Source organism: Zootoca vivipara, chromosome 3 (genome assembly GCF_965207765.1).
Source record: "Zootoca vivipara chromosome 3, rZooViv2.hap1.1, whole genome shotgun sequence".
NCBI classification, from domain to species: Eukaryota; Metazoa; Chordata; class Lepidosauria; order Squamata; family Lacertidae; genus Zootoca; species Zootoca vivipara.
In genome coordinates this window covers 114,109,806-114,127,418 of record NC_142586.1, presented here as the reverse complement: position 1 = coordinate 114,127,418, position 17,613 = coordinate 114,109,806, and the positions used below count along the sequence as shown (strand labels likewise).

The 17,613-nt window shown below is 45.6% G+C and overlaps 1 protein-coding gene across 1 annotated transcript in view; it reads left to right on the top strand.

Moving 5' to 3' along the window:
- Positions 1-14,251, top strand: part of BLK (BLK proto-oncogene, Src family tyrosine kinase) — a 37,053-nt gene extending 22,802 nt beyond the window's left edge. The window contains exons 8-13 of the mRNA XM_035110529.3: positions 2-154; positions 1,238-1,417; positions 3,789-3,865; positions 7,372-7,522; positions 9,970-10,101; positions 12,001-14,251. Coding sequence (XP_034966420.1) covers positions 2-154; positions 1,238-1,417; positions 3,789-3,865; positions 7,372-7,522; positions 9,970-10,101; positions 12,001-12,212 — 905 coding nt within the window. The 3' untranslated portion in view covers positions 12,213-14,251. The remainder of the gene's footprint in view (position 1; positions 155-1,237; positions 1,418-3,788; positions 3,866-7,371; positions 7,523-9,969; positions 10,102-12,000) is intronic.
- The last annotated feature ends 3,362 nt before the right edge of the window (positions 14,252-17,613 follow it).

Below are 17,613 nucleotides of genomic sequence, written 5' to 3'. Positions count from 1 at the left end.
GCTAACGAAGATGGCTTGTGTCAGCAGCTACGGCAGCCATGCATCTCTCTGGTTCCACAAAGGCCATGGACCACCGATGAATGGGAGATCCCTCGGGAAACGCTGAAGCTTGTCAAGAAGCTGGGAGCAGGCCAGTTTGGAGAGGTTTGGATGGGTAAGCCGAGACTCACATAACACCGGTCTTGAAAGACTTACATTGACTCCCAGTACGTTTCTGAGCACAATTCAAAGTGTTGGTACCATAGCTGCCAAGTATCCCGTTTCCGCCGGGAAAACCCCTTTTTTCCTACCGTTTCCCGGCGGTCTCCCGTTTAGTTTTGAATCCCGATATTCTCCCTTAAATCGGCTTCTGCCGGCGGCCATTTTCTGGTGCCGCTTTGCCCTTCTATGGGCACCAGAAAATGGCGGCGCCGGCGCCGGAAGTCGCTTCCGCGCACGACCGGAAACGCGTAAAAGCGACTTCCGGTGGCGCTTTGCCCTTCTATGGGCATCAGAAAATGGCGGCGACGGCGACGGAAGTCGCTTTTACATGTTTTCGGTCATGCGCGGAAGCGACTTCCGGCGCCAGCGCCGCCATTTTCTGGTGCCCATAGAAGGGCAAAGCGCCACCGGAAGTTGCGTTCACACAAGTTCCGGTGTCGCGCGCTGCCGATCCCGGATCTTTCCGTCCAGGACTTGGCAGGTATGGTTGGTACTGACGTTGAAAGCCCGAAAGAGCCTTGGCCCAGTATACCTGAAGGAGCGTCTCCACCCCCATCGTTCAGCCCGGACACTGAGGTCCAGATCCCAGGGCCTTCTGGCGGTTCCCTCATTGTGAGAAGTGAGGTTAGAGGGAACCAGGCAGAGGGCCTTCTCGGTGGTAACACCTATTCTCCCAGCAGATGTCAAGGAGATAAAGAACTACACAACTTTTAGAAGACATCAAAAGGCAGCCCTGTTTAGGGAAGTTTTTAATGTTTGATATTTTGTCGTGCTTTTTTATTCTGTTGCGAGCTGCCCAGAGTGGCTGGGGAAACCCAGCTAGATGGGTGAGGTATAAATAATACATTTATTATTGCTATTGTTATTATTGTTGTTGTTCTTCTTATCATTATTATTATTAGTGTTGCCTGGCATTGTTGTATCTGGGAAAGGTGTAAAAACGGATATGGGTTTTGGAGCAAAGCTGGAAGGATCTGAGCTTCCAAAAGGTGGCAGGGCCTTCTGTCCTTCATTCGCCCCGTGTTTTCTTCTGTAGGTTATTACAAGAATAATGTGAAGGTGGCAGTGAAGACCCTGAAAGAAGGCAGCATGGCTCCAGATGCCTTCTTGGCCGAAGCCAACTTGATGAAGAGGCTTCAGCATAGCAAGCTGGTTCGTCTGCATGCCGTGGTCACCCAGCAGCCGATTTACATCGTCACAGAATACATGGCCAACGGTAACTGACTCTTCTTGAGGCTCCCTCGGGATCTCAGCCAATTGTATTGATCCGCACTGGGATGCAGAATCTGGGTCTCCTTTGTTTAGTCAATACCTCCTTGCCAATATAGGAAAATTAAAACACCCAAATCATACCCATTTCAAACAAAATGCCAAATTAAAAATGTATTGTTAAATTAAAAATCTAAAGCAGAGCTTTCCAAACTATTCATGTTGGTCACACACTTTTTAGACGGATCATCATTTCATGACACTGTAATTCAGTTGTACAGTCATACCTTGGTTGGCGAACGCCTTGGTACTCGGACGTTTTGCTCTTGAAAGACATAAAACCGGAAGTTTTGCAAATGTTATTTGGAACCCGAATGTCCAACAGGGCTTCCGGGGCTTCCGATTGGCTGCAGGAGCTTCCTGTAGCCAATTTGAAGCTGTGCTTTGGTTTCCGAACATTTTGGAAGTCGAACGGATTTCCGGAACCAATTCCGTTCGACTTCCAAGGTACCACTGTACTAGCAAACCACAGTTTAAACTAACCCCTTTCCAGCCCCAGGAGGAGCACAGGGAGCGTTTACATGACACACCTACACATTGCAGCTGACACACTAACGTGTTGCGACACACAGTTTGGAAAACTCTGATCTAAGGACAGGGACAAACCAAGATGCAATTAATTTAAAGGTCTTTGCAGCAGAATAGAGAAGACTCTTTCTCTTATGATTTTATTCAGGTTAGCCAATAAGTAGACCAAATATCTTTCAGATGTCCTTTGTGGGTATTTCAGTAGGATAAATAATCTATTTCATTCATCTCTATTTTATATTTTGTGTTTTTTATATTGTAATTCTATGTTGTAAACCGCCCTGAGATCTACAGGTATAGGAAGGTATACTACTGCTACTATCAACAACCGTAATAATAAATAGAAAAAAATCTGTTAAGGTCCTCAAGCTAGAATTTGTTGCTTGCTTTATTACCCTAACGTACATTAGGAATCGGGACGCGGGTGGCGCTGTGGGTTAAACCACAGAGCCTAGGGCTTGCCGATCAGAAGGTCGGCGGTTCGAATCCCTGCGATGGGGTGAGCTCCCGTTGCTCAGTCCCAGCTCCTGCCAACCGAGCAGTTCGAAAGCACGTCAAAGTGCAAGTAGATAAATAGGTACCACTCCAGCAGGAAAGTAAATGGTGTTTCCTTGTGCTGCTCTGGTTCACCAGAAGAGGCTTAGTCATGCTGGCAACATGACCCAGAAGCTGTACGCCAGCTCCCTCAGCCAATAATGCGAGATGAGCGCCGCAACCCCAGAGTCGGTCACGACTGGACCTAATGGTCAGGAGTCCCTTTACTTTTACCTTTGTTGTTGTTGTTGTTTAGTCGTTTAGTCGTGTCCGACTCTTCGTGACCCCATGGACCATAGCACGCCAGGCACTCCTGTCTTGCACTGCCTCCCGTAGTTTGGTCAAACTCATGTTCGTAGCTTCGAGAACACTGTCCAACCATCTTGTCCTCTGTCGTCCCCTTCTCCTAGTGCCCTCAATCTTTCCCAACATCAGGGTCTTTTCCAAGGATTCTTCTCTTCTCATGAGGTGGCCAAAGTATTGGAGCCTCAGCTTCACGATCTGTCCTTCCAGGGAGCACTCAGGGCTGATTTCCTTAAGAATGGATAGGTTTGATCTTCTTGCAGTCCATGGGACTCTCAAGAGTCTCCTCCAGCACCATAATTCAAAAGCATCAATTCTTCGGCGATCAGCCTTCTTTATGGTCCAGCTCTCACTTCCATACATCACTACTGGGAAAACCATAGCTTTAACTATACGGACCTTTGTCGGCAAGGTGATGTCTCTGCTTTTTAAGATGCTGTCTAGGTTTGTCATTGCTTTTCTCCCAAGAAGCAGGCGTCTTTTAATTTCGTGACTGCTGTCACCATCTGCAGTGATCAAGGAGCCCAAGAAAGTAAAATCTCTCACTGCCTCAATTTCTTCCCCTTCTATTTGCCAGGAGGTGATGGGACCAGTGGCCATGATCTTGGTTTTTTTGATGTTGAGCTTCAGACCATATTTTGCGCTCTCCTCTTTCACCCTCATTAAAAGGTTCTTTAATTCCTCCTCACTTTCTGCCATCAAGGTTGTGTCATCTGCATATCTGAGGTTGTTGATATTTCTTCCGGCAATCTTAATTCCTGCTTGGGATTCATCTAGTCCAGCCTTTCGCATGATGAATTCTGCATATAAGTTACCTTACATTGGGAATATTCTCCTCTATTACTCTCTTAGAAAAGGATTTGGTATTAAAAACATGGGAGACTTTATCCAATACCATTGCACATTGAAAGGTCCTAGGGAAGTGAGTAATCTTGATTTCTCCTCCTTTCCAGGGTGCTTGCTGGATTTCTTGAAATCAGAGGAAGGAAGGAAGTTGACTCTCCCCAAACTTATAGACTCCTCAGCCCAGGTGAGTGGATTGATTCGTCTTAAACCTTGTAACTGAAAAAGATACTTCCCCGAACTTGAGAGCTACATATGTGGTTCTCTGGCCATCCTGAACGTTGCTTTCTTTGAAGTCTCCACTTCTGAGAAGAGAATGTGTTGGGCAAAGTATATAGCAAGAGGTCTTCTGAATTTTAGGTCTTGCAAACTCAGAGGTCAGAACCGCACAGAAACTCAATGTCAGATGTAAGGGACAAAAGGTACAGAGACCCCCCCTTCCATCCTGAGGAGTAGTAGTTCCTCCTCCAGCACCAGCGTCAGCGGGGAGGGGGAAGAGTCCAGCGAGGGAGGAGGAAGAAGGGGACAGGGCTCCGGTAGGATGGCAGAGCCTCTGCTGCAAGGTAGACAGGAAGAGAGAGAGAGGGAAGAGGGGGAGAAGGAAAACATGGAAAGGAGAGCCTGCCTCCCTCCGGTTCCGGAATTACGCCGGCGGAAACGGGGGAGGAGATTTGGAATGCCCCCGTCTCTTATGTTGGAAGAAAACACGGGAATCCCCATTCCAGGGTTCTGTGTGAGACTGAAAACATGTATCCTGTACAGCTCTAGCACTGTAAATAGCCTGCACATAATAAAAGCATGAAAAGGCAACGGTGTGGAGAATCGTTACTCTAGAGTAGTCACAACGCACCTTCTGTGACATCATCATTGGGATTTCATTGGGTGGGAGGAGTTTTGGAGTATGCTCTGCATTTTTGGTGAATGGCAAGGTTTGGGGTGAGTCCTTCAGTCCTTGAATAGACAGTAAGGTGCAATGCAGCGTATCTGGCAAAAACGTCCGGTGACAAGTATTGTCAGAACTGTGTTGTTTGCATGAGCAGCAAAAACACACCAGGCTGACCACTCAGACGCAGAACGCGTAGGCGGAATCTGAAAATAGAAAGTTATCGGTGTATACTTCATCCTGTGGTCAGCCCCTCTCTCCCTCCTTCCCTCCCCTCTGCTTGTACGAGCTGAGAGGAAACAAGCCATCTATCTCATTAACATCAGGACAGGAAGCGACACCCATTTTCCACTGAGGCTAGCGGCATTTGAGCTGAAAGCTTGAGCATGTCGAATATTTGTGGAAATATATCTTCATATCCTGTTCTAAACCACATGAAAGTTGCAAGGTGGCAAAAAGCAACCAGAAAACAGAAAACCTACCACAAAATATCTGTGCTCTGGAAAATTGTTGCGCCCTTTGAGGCAGAACTAAACCAAAGAGGGTCTTGCCGTCTTTCGACCACCCTCTATATATACAATTTGTTCTGCACCGGTTAAAGGCTGCAGTTGGAGGGATTTCTCTCTTATGTGTTGCTCTGTTGAAAGCAGCCCTGTTTAGGGAAGTTTTTAATGTTTAATGCTGTATCATGTTTTTAATATTCAGTTGGGAGCCGCCCAGATGGGCGGGGTATAAATTATTATTATTATTATTATTATTATTATTATTATTATTATTAAACCTATGCATATCTTGTGTCGTGCATTAAGGATGTAAGAGGAACCAAACTGGATCAGACCAGTTTGGGGGTTGTCTGGGGCAACCCCCAAACTGGGCAACCCAGTCAGATAGGCGGCATAACAACAACAACAACAACAACAACAACAACAACAACAACAACAAAAATTATCAACAATAACAACATCATAACCCAGCTTGGGATTTTGGAGAATTCATACGAAAGCAGAAATGGGAGCAAAATTTGCCAGTGTTCACATAATCACCCCCTGTCTGAAATGGAAATAAATCTGGAGAATGTGATCAGTATTCATAGTTGTTGTTGCTTTCATTCCGCAAACCATACACAATCATTTCCCCTCAATTTGCATTGCGTTGAAAGGAATGGGGCAAAATAATAATAGAAGTGTAATTCATGTAATTAATCATATGGAGGAAGCTGAAACTGCAGAGGAATGGAAATGGCACTGCATGAGAAAAATCCTGAGGGGGGGCGGCAATGATTCCTTCTTACATCCCTAAGTCCAGGACCTTCTTTCCCAAAGTGGCCAACCAGTTGCCTCTGGGAAGCCCATAAGCAGAACCTGAGACCAGTAGCACCCTTCTACTTACAACCCCCAGCAACTGGGATATAGAGCCATACTGTCTTTGATACTAAATTTAAAAAAAAATTCTTCCAGTAGCACCTTAAGAGACCAACTTTCGAAAGCTCATACCAATGACAAACTTAGTTGGTCTCTAAGGTGCTACTGGAAGGAATTTTGTTTGTTTGTTTGTTTGTTTGTTTCGACTATGGCAGACCAACACGGTTACCTGCCTCTGATAACTGTCTCTGATACTGGAGCTAATAAGGGCTGACTCCAGATTCTTATGTTAGACGGAGAATAAGAATACTAGAACTCAGCAGGGGCCTCCAGCGAAGCACAATGTTGAAAAATGCAGGCCAAACAAAACAGAGTACTTTTTCACAAACCACATAGCTAAAGTACAGAATTCTCTTCCCCAAGAGGTCGTGGTAGCCACCAAGTTTAGTTGGCTTTAAAAGAGGAGGAGGCCAGTTCAAGGAGGAGAACGCTATCGGTGGCTGTGTTCTATGCCCATTGCTGGAAAAGTGGTTGGGAATGTTGACTGGTTTTTGGAGGGTGGGATGAACAGAAAACTCAGTGGGAAGGGGAATCAATTTGAGTGCCTGTAATCCTGAACAGCAAGCGCTGCATTTTACAGCATTAAGTTGCATATCCAACTTGTGGATTTTGTTTCATGTGATAGCATGCATGCATCGAGTCATTATACCTGTATTGTGCTTTACAGAAATTTCCTCCTATTGTGACTTAATACTAAAATCTACACCAATGTGTAATTGCATGGGTTGGTGTTTGTATGTGGGTTGGGGTGGGTGGGTGGTCCTGTTTCTTTTGTCCCCCTGATAGTTGATAATACAGGCTTCTGGTAAGGGTCCCTGGCCGGTATTGGTGGGGATTAAAACCCTGGTATTTCCAGATAAGATAAGAAATATGATTCAGTTTAAGGATGATTTTACCTCATTCGCGAACCAAAACACAAGCGTCCTTTAAATTCACACTTCTTTGAATTTTTCAGTGCAGCTCTCAAGCCAAATAATGTGCACCAAAATCCATATATTAGGGTAAAGTGTGACCACATTAGTGGAAATAACATCAAAAACGGATTTTTTAAAAAAATAAAAAAATGCTTGCAAAAATTGCATGTTATGGTTGTTTTTTTAGTTATTATTATTACCACTGTTATTATGAATTGTTTCCTATGAAGCATCTCAAAGCCATCTCACAATACACTGCTAATAAATTTTCATGAGGGCTTTTAAAAGAATAAATAAATAAACGGCATGTCGATGTGGAAATCTGATAGAATGAATTTAGGATTGGAAAAGTGAGAAACTGAGAGAAACCAAACTAGCCAGGTTCACTCATCCCTACCCTATCAACCACAGAGGAATCCTTCTCTGTGGTTTCTCCATGCAGTTGTATTCCATTATTTTTCCTTCTTCCTTATAGGTCGCAGAAGGGATGGCATACATTGAGAGAATGAATTCCATCCACAGGGACCTCAGGGCAGCCAACATCCTGGTCTCGGAGACCCTCTGTTGCAAAGTTGCAGACTTTGGCCTGGCTAGGATCATAGAGAATGAGTATCTCGCGCGAGAAGGTCAGTACAATGCTTAGGGCTTTGCTGTAAAGGAAGCGTACTGATAGGTTGTCTTCTATGTGCATCAGCCAGGTTGGGGGAAAATGTTAGCATTTTCCAAAATAAGTGCTTGTTCACTCAGGACTTTCGTAGATCTGCTCTCTTGTCTTTAACTATGTTGCCTAGCTCATCACACCCTGCTAGTCTTGGTGGTGATGGGGTGGATATTATCTATCTTTCTTTCTCTTTCTTTATTCTTTCTTCCTTTCTTCCTTTCTTTCTTTCTTTCTTTGGCGATTACTCGTAGCCGAGTAAGATTGTCTTCCATAAACACGGTTTTAACAATGGGTCCGTAAGTGACTGTGGAGGCCAATTCTGGATCCACACATCCTTCCACAGTGGGGACATTGGTTTCCAGGCGGGAGTTGATCACAGTGTGGATTTGCCAAGCGTGCCTTCCTCTTAGCACGTTTCTCCCTTGCGCCCTGAGATCGAGTTTCTTCAAAGCCCATGACACCTTTGGTAAAGGCTGTTCTCCAACTGGAGCACTCGCAGGCCAGTGTTTCCCAGTTGTCAGTGCTTATACTCCTTTCTTTTTTTAGATTTGCCTTGAGACAGTCTTTAAACCTCTTTTGTTGACCACCAGCATTACACTTTCCATTTTTAAGTTCATAATAGAGTATTATCTAGTTCCATGCTGGGACAAAACATCCTATACCGAGGGCCTTCTGGCGGTTCCCTCGTTGCGAGAAGCCAAGTTGCAGGGAAACAGGCAGAGGGCCTTCTCGGTGGTGGCGCCCGCCCTGTGGAACGCCCTCCCATCAGATGTCAAAAAAAAAAAACAGCTACCAGATTTTTAGAAGACATCTGAAGGCAGCCCTGTTTAGGGAGGCTTTTAAGGTTTAATAGATTATTTTCTTTCATTTTTCTGTTGTAAGCCGCCCAGAGTGGCTGGGGAAACCCAGCCAGATGGGCGGGGTATAAAGAATATATTATTATTATTATTATTATTATTATTATTATTATTATTATTATTTCACATTTGTGCTAATGGAGTCTGAACTGGCAGTGAGTGACCAGAAAAGAGATATCAGGGTCATAGAAAAAACTAGCATAAGGAAATTGTGCTATTCCTTATGTGCTAGCATTTCCACGTGCAGGAAAGTGTTGTCTTTATTGTTCGATGGGGGAGCATTTCAATGTAAAATTCCCCCACCCCTATTTGTAGTATGAATTGATGAAATCCAGGAATGAATCCAGTTTTCCCCTAGAGATTGGCCCCCTCCAACTAACTGGGGGGAAAGGCTTCCTGAGACTTTTTTTTTTACCAGAGAATACAAGTCAGGCCAAATCCTTTCCTGAGTTGAAAGTGAGAAAATCAAGAATGGGCCGGCACCATCCGCTCAAAGTGTTTCACCATTTTTTATACCTGTCACCCCCAAATCTCTGGTCACTGTCATCTCCACCCAAGGAAGGAGAGCCCACAATCTCCCAAAGGAGTCCATTATTCCTGAGTCGGAATCTCCGTTCTTGCAACTTGAAGCCATAATGTCAGAACGTTATCCAAATCTATGGTGTGACCACAGTTGGAATACTGTGTATAGTTCTGGTCGCCGCACATCAGAAAGGATATTGTGGAGTTGGAAAAGGTTCAGAAAAGGGCCACCAAAATTATCAAGGACTCCCCTACAAGGAAAGGCTGTCACATCTGGGACTATTTAATTTAAATAAAGGGCAAACAGGGATAACAGGTTCCAGCAGACTCTTCTCACATTTTTACATTCAGTTTTTCTCTTGGGGTTCCTCCAATTTGCACAGGAGTCACCTTTAATACCAGCTACGTTTCAGCACAGTTCTTATCGATGTCAAGTTTGTGTGGATCCCTATTTGGACATTTAGATAATATACATCCGTTTATATCAGAGGTTTTCAACCTTTTTGAGTCCACAGCTCCCTTGACCAACTATATTTTTTCTGTGGTTCCCCTTGGGGGAAATGCTCTCTGAGTATCAGAAGTCCAGTTATGTCACCCCTTGCCTGCAGAGCCAGTGGCCCCTCACCCTTTTTCAAACACCCTCCTTTGTGGAGTGTTCCCTCAGCCTCCCCATCTCTCCTCTACTCCCCCCTGGCCAGCCCCAGAGGCACCCTTCGCCTGGGGAGCTTGCAGCCAGGGCTGCTGCAACAAACAGCTGTGCAAGCCTTTGGGAGGCAGAGACGTGAAAAGGAATCAGAGGAAGGGAGGGAAGGAAAGAGGGACAGAGGTCAGTGTTGACCGCAGCACCCCTGACCATCATTCAAGCCCCCCTAGGGTACCACGGCACACTGGTTTATAGTATATGTTTAAACTAAGATGGTGGGTTTCCCCCCTCCCTTTCCATCTCGTCTTTACTCTTTCTTTTCTTTGTCATATTTATAATTTGAAATTAATAAGAACAATGAAAATACATGAGTTTGCCCTTTCTCGACAGGTGCCAAATTCCCTATCAAATGGACAGCACCAGAAGCAATTAACTATGGAGTTTTCACGATCAAATCCGACGTCTGGTCTTTTGGGGTTCTCCTAACTGAAATCATCACCTATGGAAGGTGCCCCTACCCCGGTACGGTAGTTTGCATTAGAGCATATCATTTGTTACTCCGAGCCAAGGATCATTTATCCATTATTGATTATCCATTATTGATTCGCTCCTCTGATGTTATTAATTTCTTTATTAATAATTTTTATTAAATTTTCAAACTTTACATTTCAAATTAAACATCTTTTATTATACCATACATTCATTGAGTTCCCTCCCTCCCCTTCCAAGGTTCATTTAACTTATCTGCCATTCCTGCATGTTTTAATGTATCCATCTAATTCAATTTTCCTATCTTACATCAGTTCAAAATACGTTATGCTGTCGAAAGCAAGCCTTCATTCTAAACTGCCTAGGGTAGATTGTTTCTCCCCACCCCACTGATTTATCAAATGGATCACACTGCTTTTAAAACACGAACTCTCAAATCAGTTTAGGCAGTCAGTCTCTGAAGAGCTTTAGCTTTCCTTCCTCTCTGCTGTGGTAGCATTTCGTGTGCAGGAAAATTCGGGGAGCATTCAGTCCTCTACAGTGATTCTAAAAGGATATCATCCAGGAAGGACCATACCTGTTGCATGCCGTATCGGAACATTTGAATCAGACAGGGCAAAGCCATAGCTCAGTGGCAGAACATCTGTTTTGCATGCAGAAGGTCCCATGTTTAAGCCTCAGCTATGAGAGCCACCTGTAGGACATTCTGGAGAGATGCTTCCAGTCAGTGTGGACAATGCTGAGCTAGTATACCCGAAGGAGCCTCTCCACCCCCATCATTCAGCTCTGAGGGCCTTCTGGCAGTTCCCTCCCTGCGAGAAGTGAGGTTACAGGGAACTAGGCAGAGGGCCTTCTCAGTGGTGGTGCCCGCCCTGTAGAACGCCCTCCCATCAGATGTCAAGGAAATAAACAACTATCTGACTTATAGAAGACATCCGAAGGCAGCTCTGTTTAGGGAAGTTTTAAATGTTTGATGTGTTATCATGTTTTTAATATTCTGTTGGGAGCTGACTAGACTGGCTGGGGGAACCCAGCCAGATGGGCGGGGTGTAAATAATAAATGTTATTACTACTACTACTACTACTACTACTACTACTAGACGGACCAATGGTCTTATGCTCCTGTTTCACAGATGAATTCCCAGGGGGAAGGAGTTCTATGGCCTGAAAGCTGCCCCTAGGAAAGCCTCTTTGTGTGTCTTGAATGTTTTGGCTTGCTGCGTGGACAAGGGTGATGGAGAAATTTGATTCCCTTTGCATTTCAATGTGGATCTATCTAATTTGCACACACCCAAACAATTTTTGAAACTGAACAGCAGCTATTCTTCGAGATTTCCACTCCCCTGAATTTTGTGGGCTGCAGTTCTCCAACCAAATAATGTGTACCAAATATGCATACGTATATTAAAGGAAAGATGTACCAAAAAAAATGGCTGTATTAGCAAAAAGGGCATACAAAATTTGTTATCCCCAGAGTGGTTAAACAGTCAATCTCTCTTCCCAGGGAACTCTGGGAACTGTAGCTGTGTGAGGAAAATAGGGCGGTTTCCTAACAACACAACAAACTGCAGTTCCCAGGATGCTATGGGGGGAAACGTAACTGTTTGAATGATATAATAGTGCTTTAAATGTAAGAGGAAAATATGACTGTTTGAGTAATATAATAGTGCTTTAAATGTAAAGTACAGGTTTGACCTGGGATTTTAAAAAATCCCCACTTTAAATGCTTGTTGGAAAAGGAATGTCTTCATTAGGCACCAAAATGGGAGTGAGTAGGTGCCACCACGAGTAAGGCCCTGCTCCTATACCATACAGTATGGTCCTCATGCTAAGACGGGAGGCCCTCTCCCACCAGACACAGTGATTGGTTACGGGGCAAGTAAGGGATGAGACAACATTTTTCAGTAACAATTCTTTCTCTCCTTTATACAGCTATGACCAATCCTGAAGTCATCCAACATCTACTGAAGGGTTACCGGATGCCCCGTCCGGAAAACTGCCCGGCTGAACTCTATGCAGTCATGTTGAAATGCTGGAAGAACAATCCCGAAGAGAGACCCACATTCGAGTACCTCCAGTCCACCCTCGAGGATTTTTACACAGCCACGGAAAAACAGTACGAAGCTGAGCCCACTTCTTCCTGAGCAGCAACGAAGTTGCTGGAGACTTCTGTAAAAAGCAGCAACAACAAAACTTTGTGGGACTCTGGCAAGAGGGGTGTGTGGGCTCACTACCGAAACAGACTTTGCTGGACCGTTGGGCATTTCTGTTCCTCCACGGCCGCCTTTGGTCCTCTCCCCGTTCTCAAGGCCCCCTGCGAGACCAGGAGTTGAAATGGATTTTATTCTGGGCCAGTCCTAAAGGAGAGGATTTGAGAAGAGGAGACTCAACCGCCCCTTAGATCGGACTCCGTTGCCTGTCCCAAGCTCGTTCTTTCCGATTAAACAATAACTTAAACTGGCAAGGCTGGATCTACAGTGGTGCCTCGCAAGACAAATTTAATTCGTTCCGTGAATCAATTCATTTTGCGAAAAATTTGTCTTGCGAATCATCGTTTCCAATAAGAATGCATTGAAATTTCTTTTTTTGCCCATAGGAACACATTAATTAAATTTCAATGCATTCCTACCGGTATGGGAAACCGCGATTTGCAAGACGAATTTTTCACAAAACGAATTCATCTTGCAAGTCAACATCAGATCGCAAGACACATTTGTCTTGTGAAAAATTAGTCTTGCAGGGCATTCGTCTTGCGAGGTACCACTGTATAATCAGGCATAAGGGAAGGGCACATGAGGGCAAAGCAGGATCTCACCTCTGCTAGTCAAATCCATGATGCCATGTGTCTGCAGGCTCCTCCTTCCTAATAATCACTTACATCTCCAGTGCTCCCCTGTTGTCGTCCCCACCTCTTAGTGCCCCCCTGCGTAATCCCACTGCCTCGCAGGGGGTGGTTGCACCCACATTAGGAACCACTGACTTAAAGAAACATGGATTCACATCTTGCTCTGGCCTTCCTGTGTGCTGTGATCCCAAGCAACTCTTAACTTAGCTAAGTTGCACCCGGTCAGGTTGCAAATATTTTGGCACTGGTTAAGTGGGGTTCCTGCCTCTGCAAGGCCATTGCAGCTTGGGGAGTGCTGTGGGGTTTCTGGTTGTTATAAATGCCATGGGGACGTACTGGGCAGTGCCTGTGACGTCGCCGAAAGCTTGTGTGACACAACGTCGCTTTTTCCTCTCCCCCAGCAAGAGATGCCAGTGCAGTCGAAACCTACACAGGGCTGGGGGTTGGAATCAATAAGATGGAACTGAATCAGGATACTTTGCATTGCAACATAAGAATCTACCTTAAACTGAGCCAGACAGTTGCTCCATCTAGCTCAGTATTGTCCACACTGATGACAGCGGCTCTCCAGTAATTTCAGACAAAGGTCTCTCCCTATCTTACCTGGAGATGCCAGGGATTACAGAAACAGAGAATTGTAGAGTTGTAGGACACCCCAAGGGTCATCTAGCCCAACCTTGCTGCAATGTAGGAATCTGGGGCCTTCTGCAAAGCACATGCTTTACCCTTACCTGAGACCCTCCCTGCCCATGGACTGTCTTGCCAGAGTGGTGCATGCTCTGGTTATCTCCCGTCTGGACTACTGCAATGAGCTTTATGTGGGGCTACCTTTGAAGGTGACCCAGAAACTACAACTAATCCAGAATGTGGCAGCTAGACTGGTGACTGGGAGTGGCTGCTGAGATCATATAACACCAGTCTTGAAAGGCCTACATTGCCTCCCAGTATGTTTCTGAGCACAATTCAAAGTGTTGGTGCTGACCTTTAAAGCCCTAAACGGCCTTGACACAGTATGTAGTACCTGAAGGAGCGTCTCCACCCCCATCATTCTGCCCGGACACTGAGGTCCAGTGCTGAGGGCCTTTTGGCAGTTCCCTCACTGCGAGATGTGAGCTTACAGGGAACCGGGCAAAGGGCCTTCTCAGTGGTGGCGCTCGCCTTGTGGAATGCCCTCCCACCAGATGTTAAAGAAATAAACAACTATCTGACTTTTAGAAGACATCTGAAGGCAGCCCTGTTTAGGGAAGCTTTTAATATTTGATGAATTATTGTATTGTAATATTTTGCTGGAAGCCACACAGAGTGGCCGGGGAAACCCAGCCAGAAGGGTGGGGTATAAATAATAAATTATTATTATTATTATTATTATTATTATTATTATCATCAGGTTACTCCTGCCAACCTAGCACTTTGAAAGCACGTAAAAGTGCAAGCAGATAAATAGGTACCGCTCCAGTGGGAAGATAAACGGCGCTTCTGTTTGCTGCTCTGGTTCGCCAGAAACGGCTTAGTCATGCTGGCCACAGGACCTGGAAGCTGTACGCCGGCTCCCTTGGCCAATAACGCGACATGAGCACCACAACCCCAGAGTCGGTCACGACTGGACCTAATGGTCAGGGGTCCCTTTACCTCAGGTTACAGACGCTTCAGGTTACAGACTCCGCTAACCCATAAATAGTACCTCGGGTTAAGAACTTTGCTTCAGAATGAGAACAGAAATTGCATGGTGACGGCAGCAGGAGGCCCTTTAGCTAAAGTGGTACCTCAGGTTAAGAACCGTTTCAGGTTTAGAACGGACCTCCGGAACTAATTAAGTTCTTAACCTGAGGTACCACTGTATTATTATTATTATTATTATTATTATTATTATTATTATTATTAAGCTTTGGCCATTCCAATAAAAGCATATCCCCCACTTTCCCCTGCAGCTTGAGATCCCACCAGGGATTCGAACCAACAGCTTGTGTTGGTTCGAAGGACTGAGCCTCCTCTCCGTGGCTGGTTCCACCTGGCAGAGTCTTGTTGGAGAGGAACTAATAGCAAATGCATTTGTTTTGTCCTGCCCCGTGGCCTGTGCTGGGTGAACCAGCGTCTGGGTCCTTGTGCAGAGAGAAAGGGCTGTGCATGTGGGGGAGTGTGGGAACCACAGTTGATCTTGCTCTGTTTCACATCCCGAGCTCATTGAGCTCATCGCAGCTTTTGTGGGCTGTGGCTTTGAAGGAAGAGGCAGCCCCTTGCCGTGAGCTTGTGCGTCAGGGTGTAGAAGGCTGAACATGGGCTGCATTTAGGCACACGCTGGGTGGACAATTAGAGCTAGTGCATCAACGACAATAGTCCCGCAGCTGGAACCAGGGGTCTGGTGTTTTTTTCTCAAGTTGGAAAAGGTTCAGGAAAAGATGGTCCAAATGATCAAGGGGGTGGAGGGACTCCCCTAAGAGGGAAAGCTTCAGCATTGGGGACTTTTTAATTTAGAGAAATGGCAAGTAAGAGGCAATAGGGGGAAAGTTTATAAAATTATGGAGTGTAGAAAGGGGATAGAGAAAAGTTTGTATCCCTCTTCAACAGCACTAAATGTTGGAGGTGTCAGGATAGAAGAAAGCTCCTCCTCCTCCTCCTCCTCCTCCTCCTCCTCCTCCTCCTCCTCCTCCTCCTCCTCTTCTTCTTCTTCTTCTTCTTCTTCTTCTTCTTCTTCTTCTTCTTCTTCTTCTCCTCCTCCTCCTCCTCCTCCTCCTCCTCCTCCTCCTCCTCCTCCTCCTATTTCTTTCTCTCTTTCTCTCTTTCTTTCTTTCTTTCTTTCTTTCTTTCTTTCTTTCTCTTACTTTCTTTCACGATCACTCGTAGCCAAGTAGGATTGTCTTCCATAAACACAGTCTTAACAAAATAAAAAAATTCCTTCAGTAGCACCTTAAAGACCAACTAAGTTTATATTTTGGTATGAGCTTTCGTGTGCATGCACACTTCTTCAGATACACGTGTATCTGAAGAAGTGTGCATGCACACGAAAGCTCATACCAAAATATAAATACTCATACCAAAATATAAACTTAGTTGGTCTTTAAGGTGCTACTGAAGGAATTTTTTTATTTTGCTTCGACTCAGACCAACACGGCTACCTACCTGTAACAGTCTTAACAGTGAGTCTGTAAGTGACTGTGGAGGCCAATTCTGGATCCACACGCCCTTCCACAGTGGGGACATAGGTTTCTGAGCGGGAGTTGATCATGGCGAGGGTTTGTCAAGCATGCCTTCCTCTTAGCACATTTCTCCCTTGCGTCCTGAGTTCAAGCATCTTCAAAACCCATGACACATTTGGTAAAGGCTGTTCTCCCATTGGAGCGCTCGCAGGCCAGTGTTCCCCAGTTGCCGGTGTTTATACTCCATTTTTAAATATTTGCCTTGAGAGAGTCTTTGACCCTCTTTTGTTGACCACCAGCATTACGCTTTCCATTTTTAAGTTCAGAAGAGAGTAGTTGCTTTGGAAGATGATAATCAGGCATCCGCAAAACATGACCAGTACAACAAAGTTGATGTTGAAGAATCATGCAGTGCATATCTGAACTATGGAACTTGCTCCCCCAGGAGCATAGGAACCAACTCATAGTGTCTGAGGTCCCTTTGCCGTCTCCCCATAAAATATTTGATGGGCTGACCCCCCTAAAAAAATGATGGGCATTGTCATTCAAATGATGTGCATGTGATCACCAACTTGGCTGGTTTTAAAAGAGGATTGCCTAAATTTATGTGGAAATGAGCTTAACTATTGTTATGTACTGAGCTGAATCCTAGAACAATAGGATTCAGAATCAGCGGGAGCTACCCAATCCAACTCCAGGTGGAAGTGAATCCGCAACCTGATTGGCCTGCTGGAGCAGCCAATCAGGCGGCTGGCAGAAGTGAATCTGCTACCTGATTGGCCTGTAGGAGCAGCCAATCAGGCTGCAGGCAGAAGTCAATCCACAATATAATTGGCCCACAGGTGTAGCCCTGAAGTAGCCAATCACGCAAGGCCCATTGTGTAAATAATGTATATAAGCAGATGGTTTTGGGAAAAGAGCCATTCGTCTTCTCTTCTTCTCCTTGATGACTATGAGCTGAATAAAGAGCATGAAATTCACTCTCGACTCCGAGTATATTTCACTGGCGACGAAGGTGGGATCCTGCTGAGCTGACCGCCACCACGCACTGCACCGCAGCACCGCCACCTGCTGCACCGCTGCATCGCACCGTGCATCCAGGCTTCAGCTCCAGGACCCAAGGAACCCAGAATGGCAACCGACAGCAGCTTCTCGCCATTCAAACCAGCATCAGGAGACTGGGAAGGGTACGCCGCCCGTTTCAACTTCCTCCTGCAAGCAAAAGAAGTCACCAACGATGCCATGAAGAGGGCGACATTCTTCAGCGTCTGTGGAGAGGAGACGTTTGAAATCGCCCGGGCTCTCCTTGCACCTAGAGATGTCGCTACCGTCTCTTACAAAACAATAATGGAACGGCTGAAGGAGCACTTCTCACCACAGCCCTCGGTGGTAGCTTGCCGAAATGCCTTCTACGCAAAGCGGCAAGCCCCGGGGGAAACCATAACTGGGTTTGTGACCTCCCTCCGCCAAGCCGCCCGGTTATGCAACTTCTCAGAGTTGGAGAACATGCTTCGTGACCGCCTCGTCGGTGGCCTGAGGGACGAGATGTTGCAACGACGCCTCTAC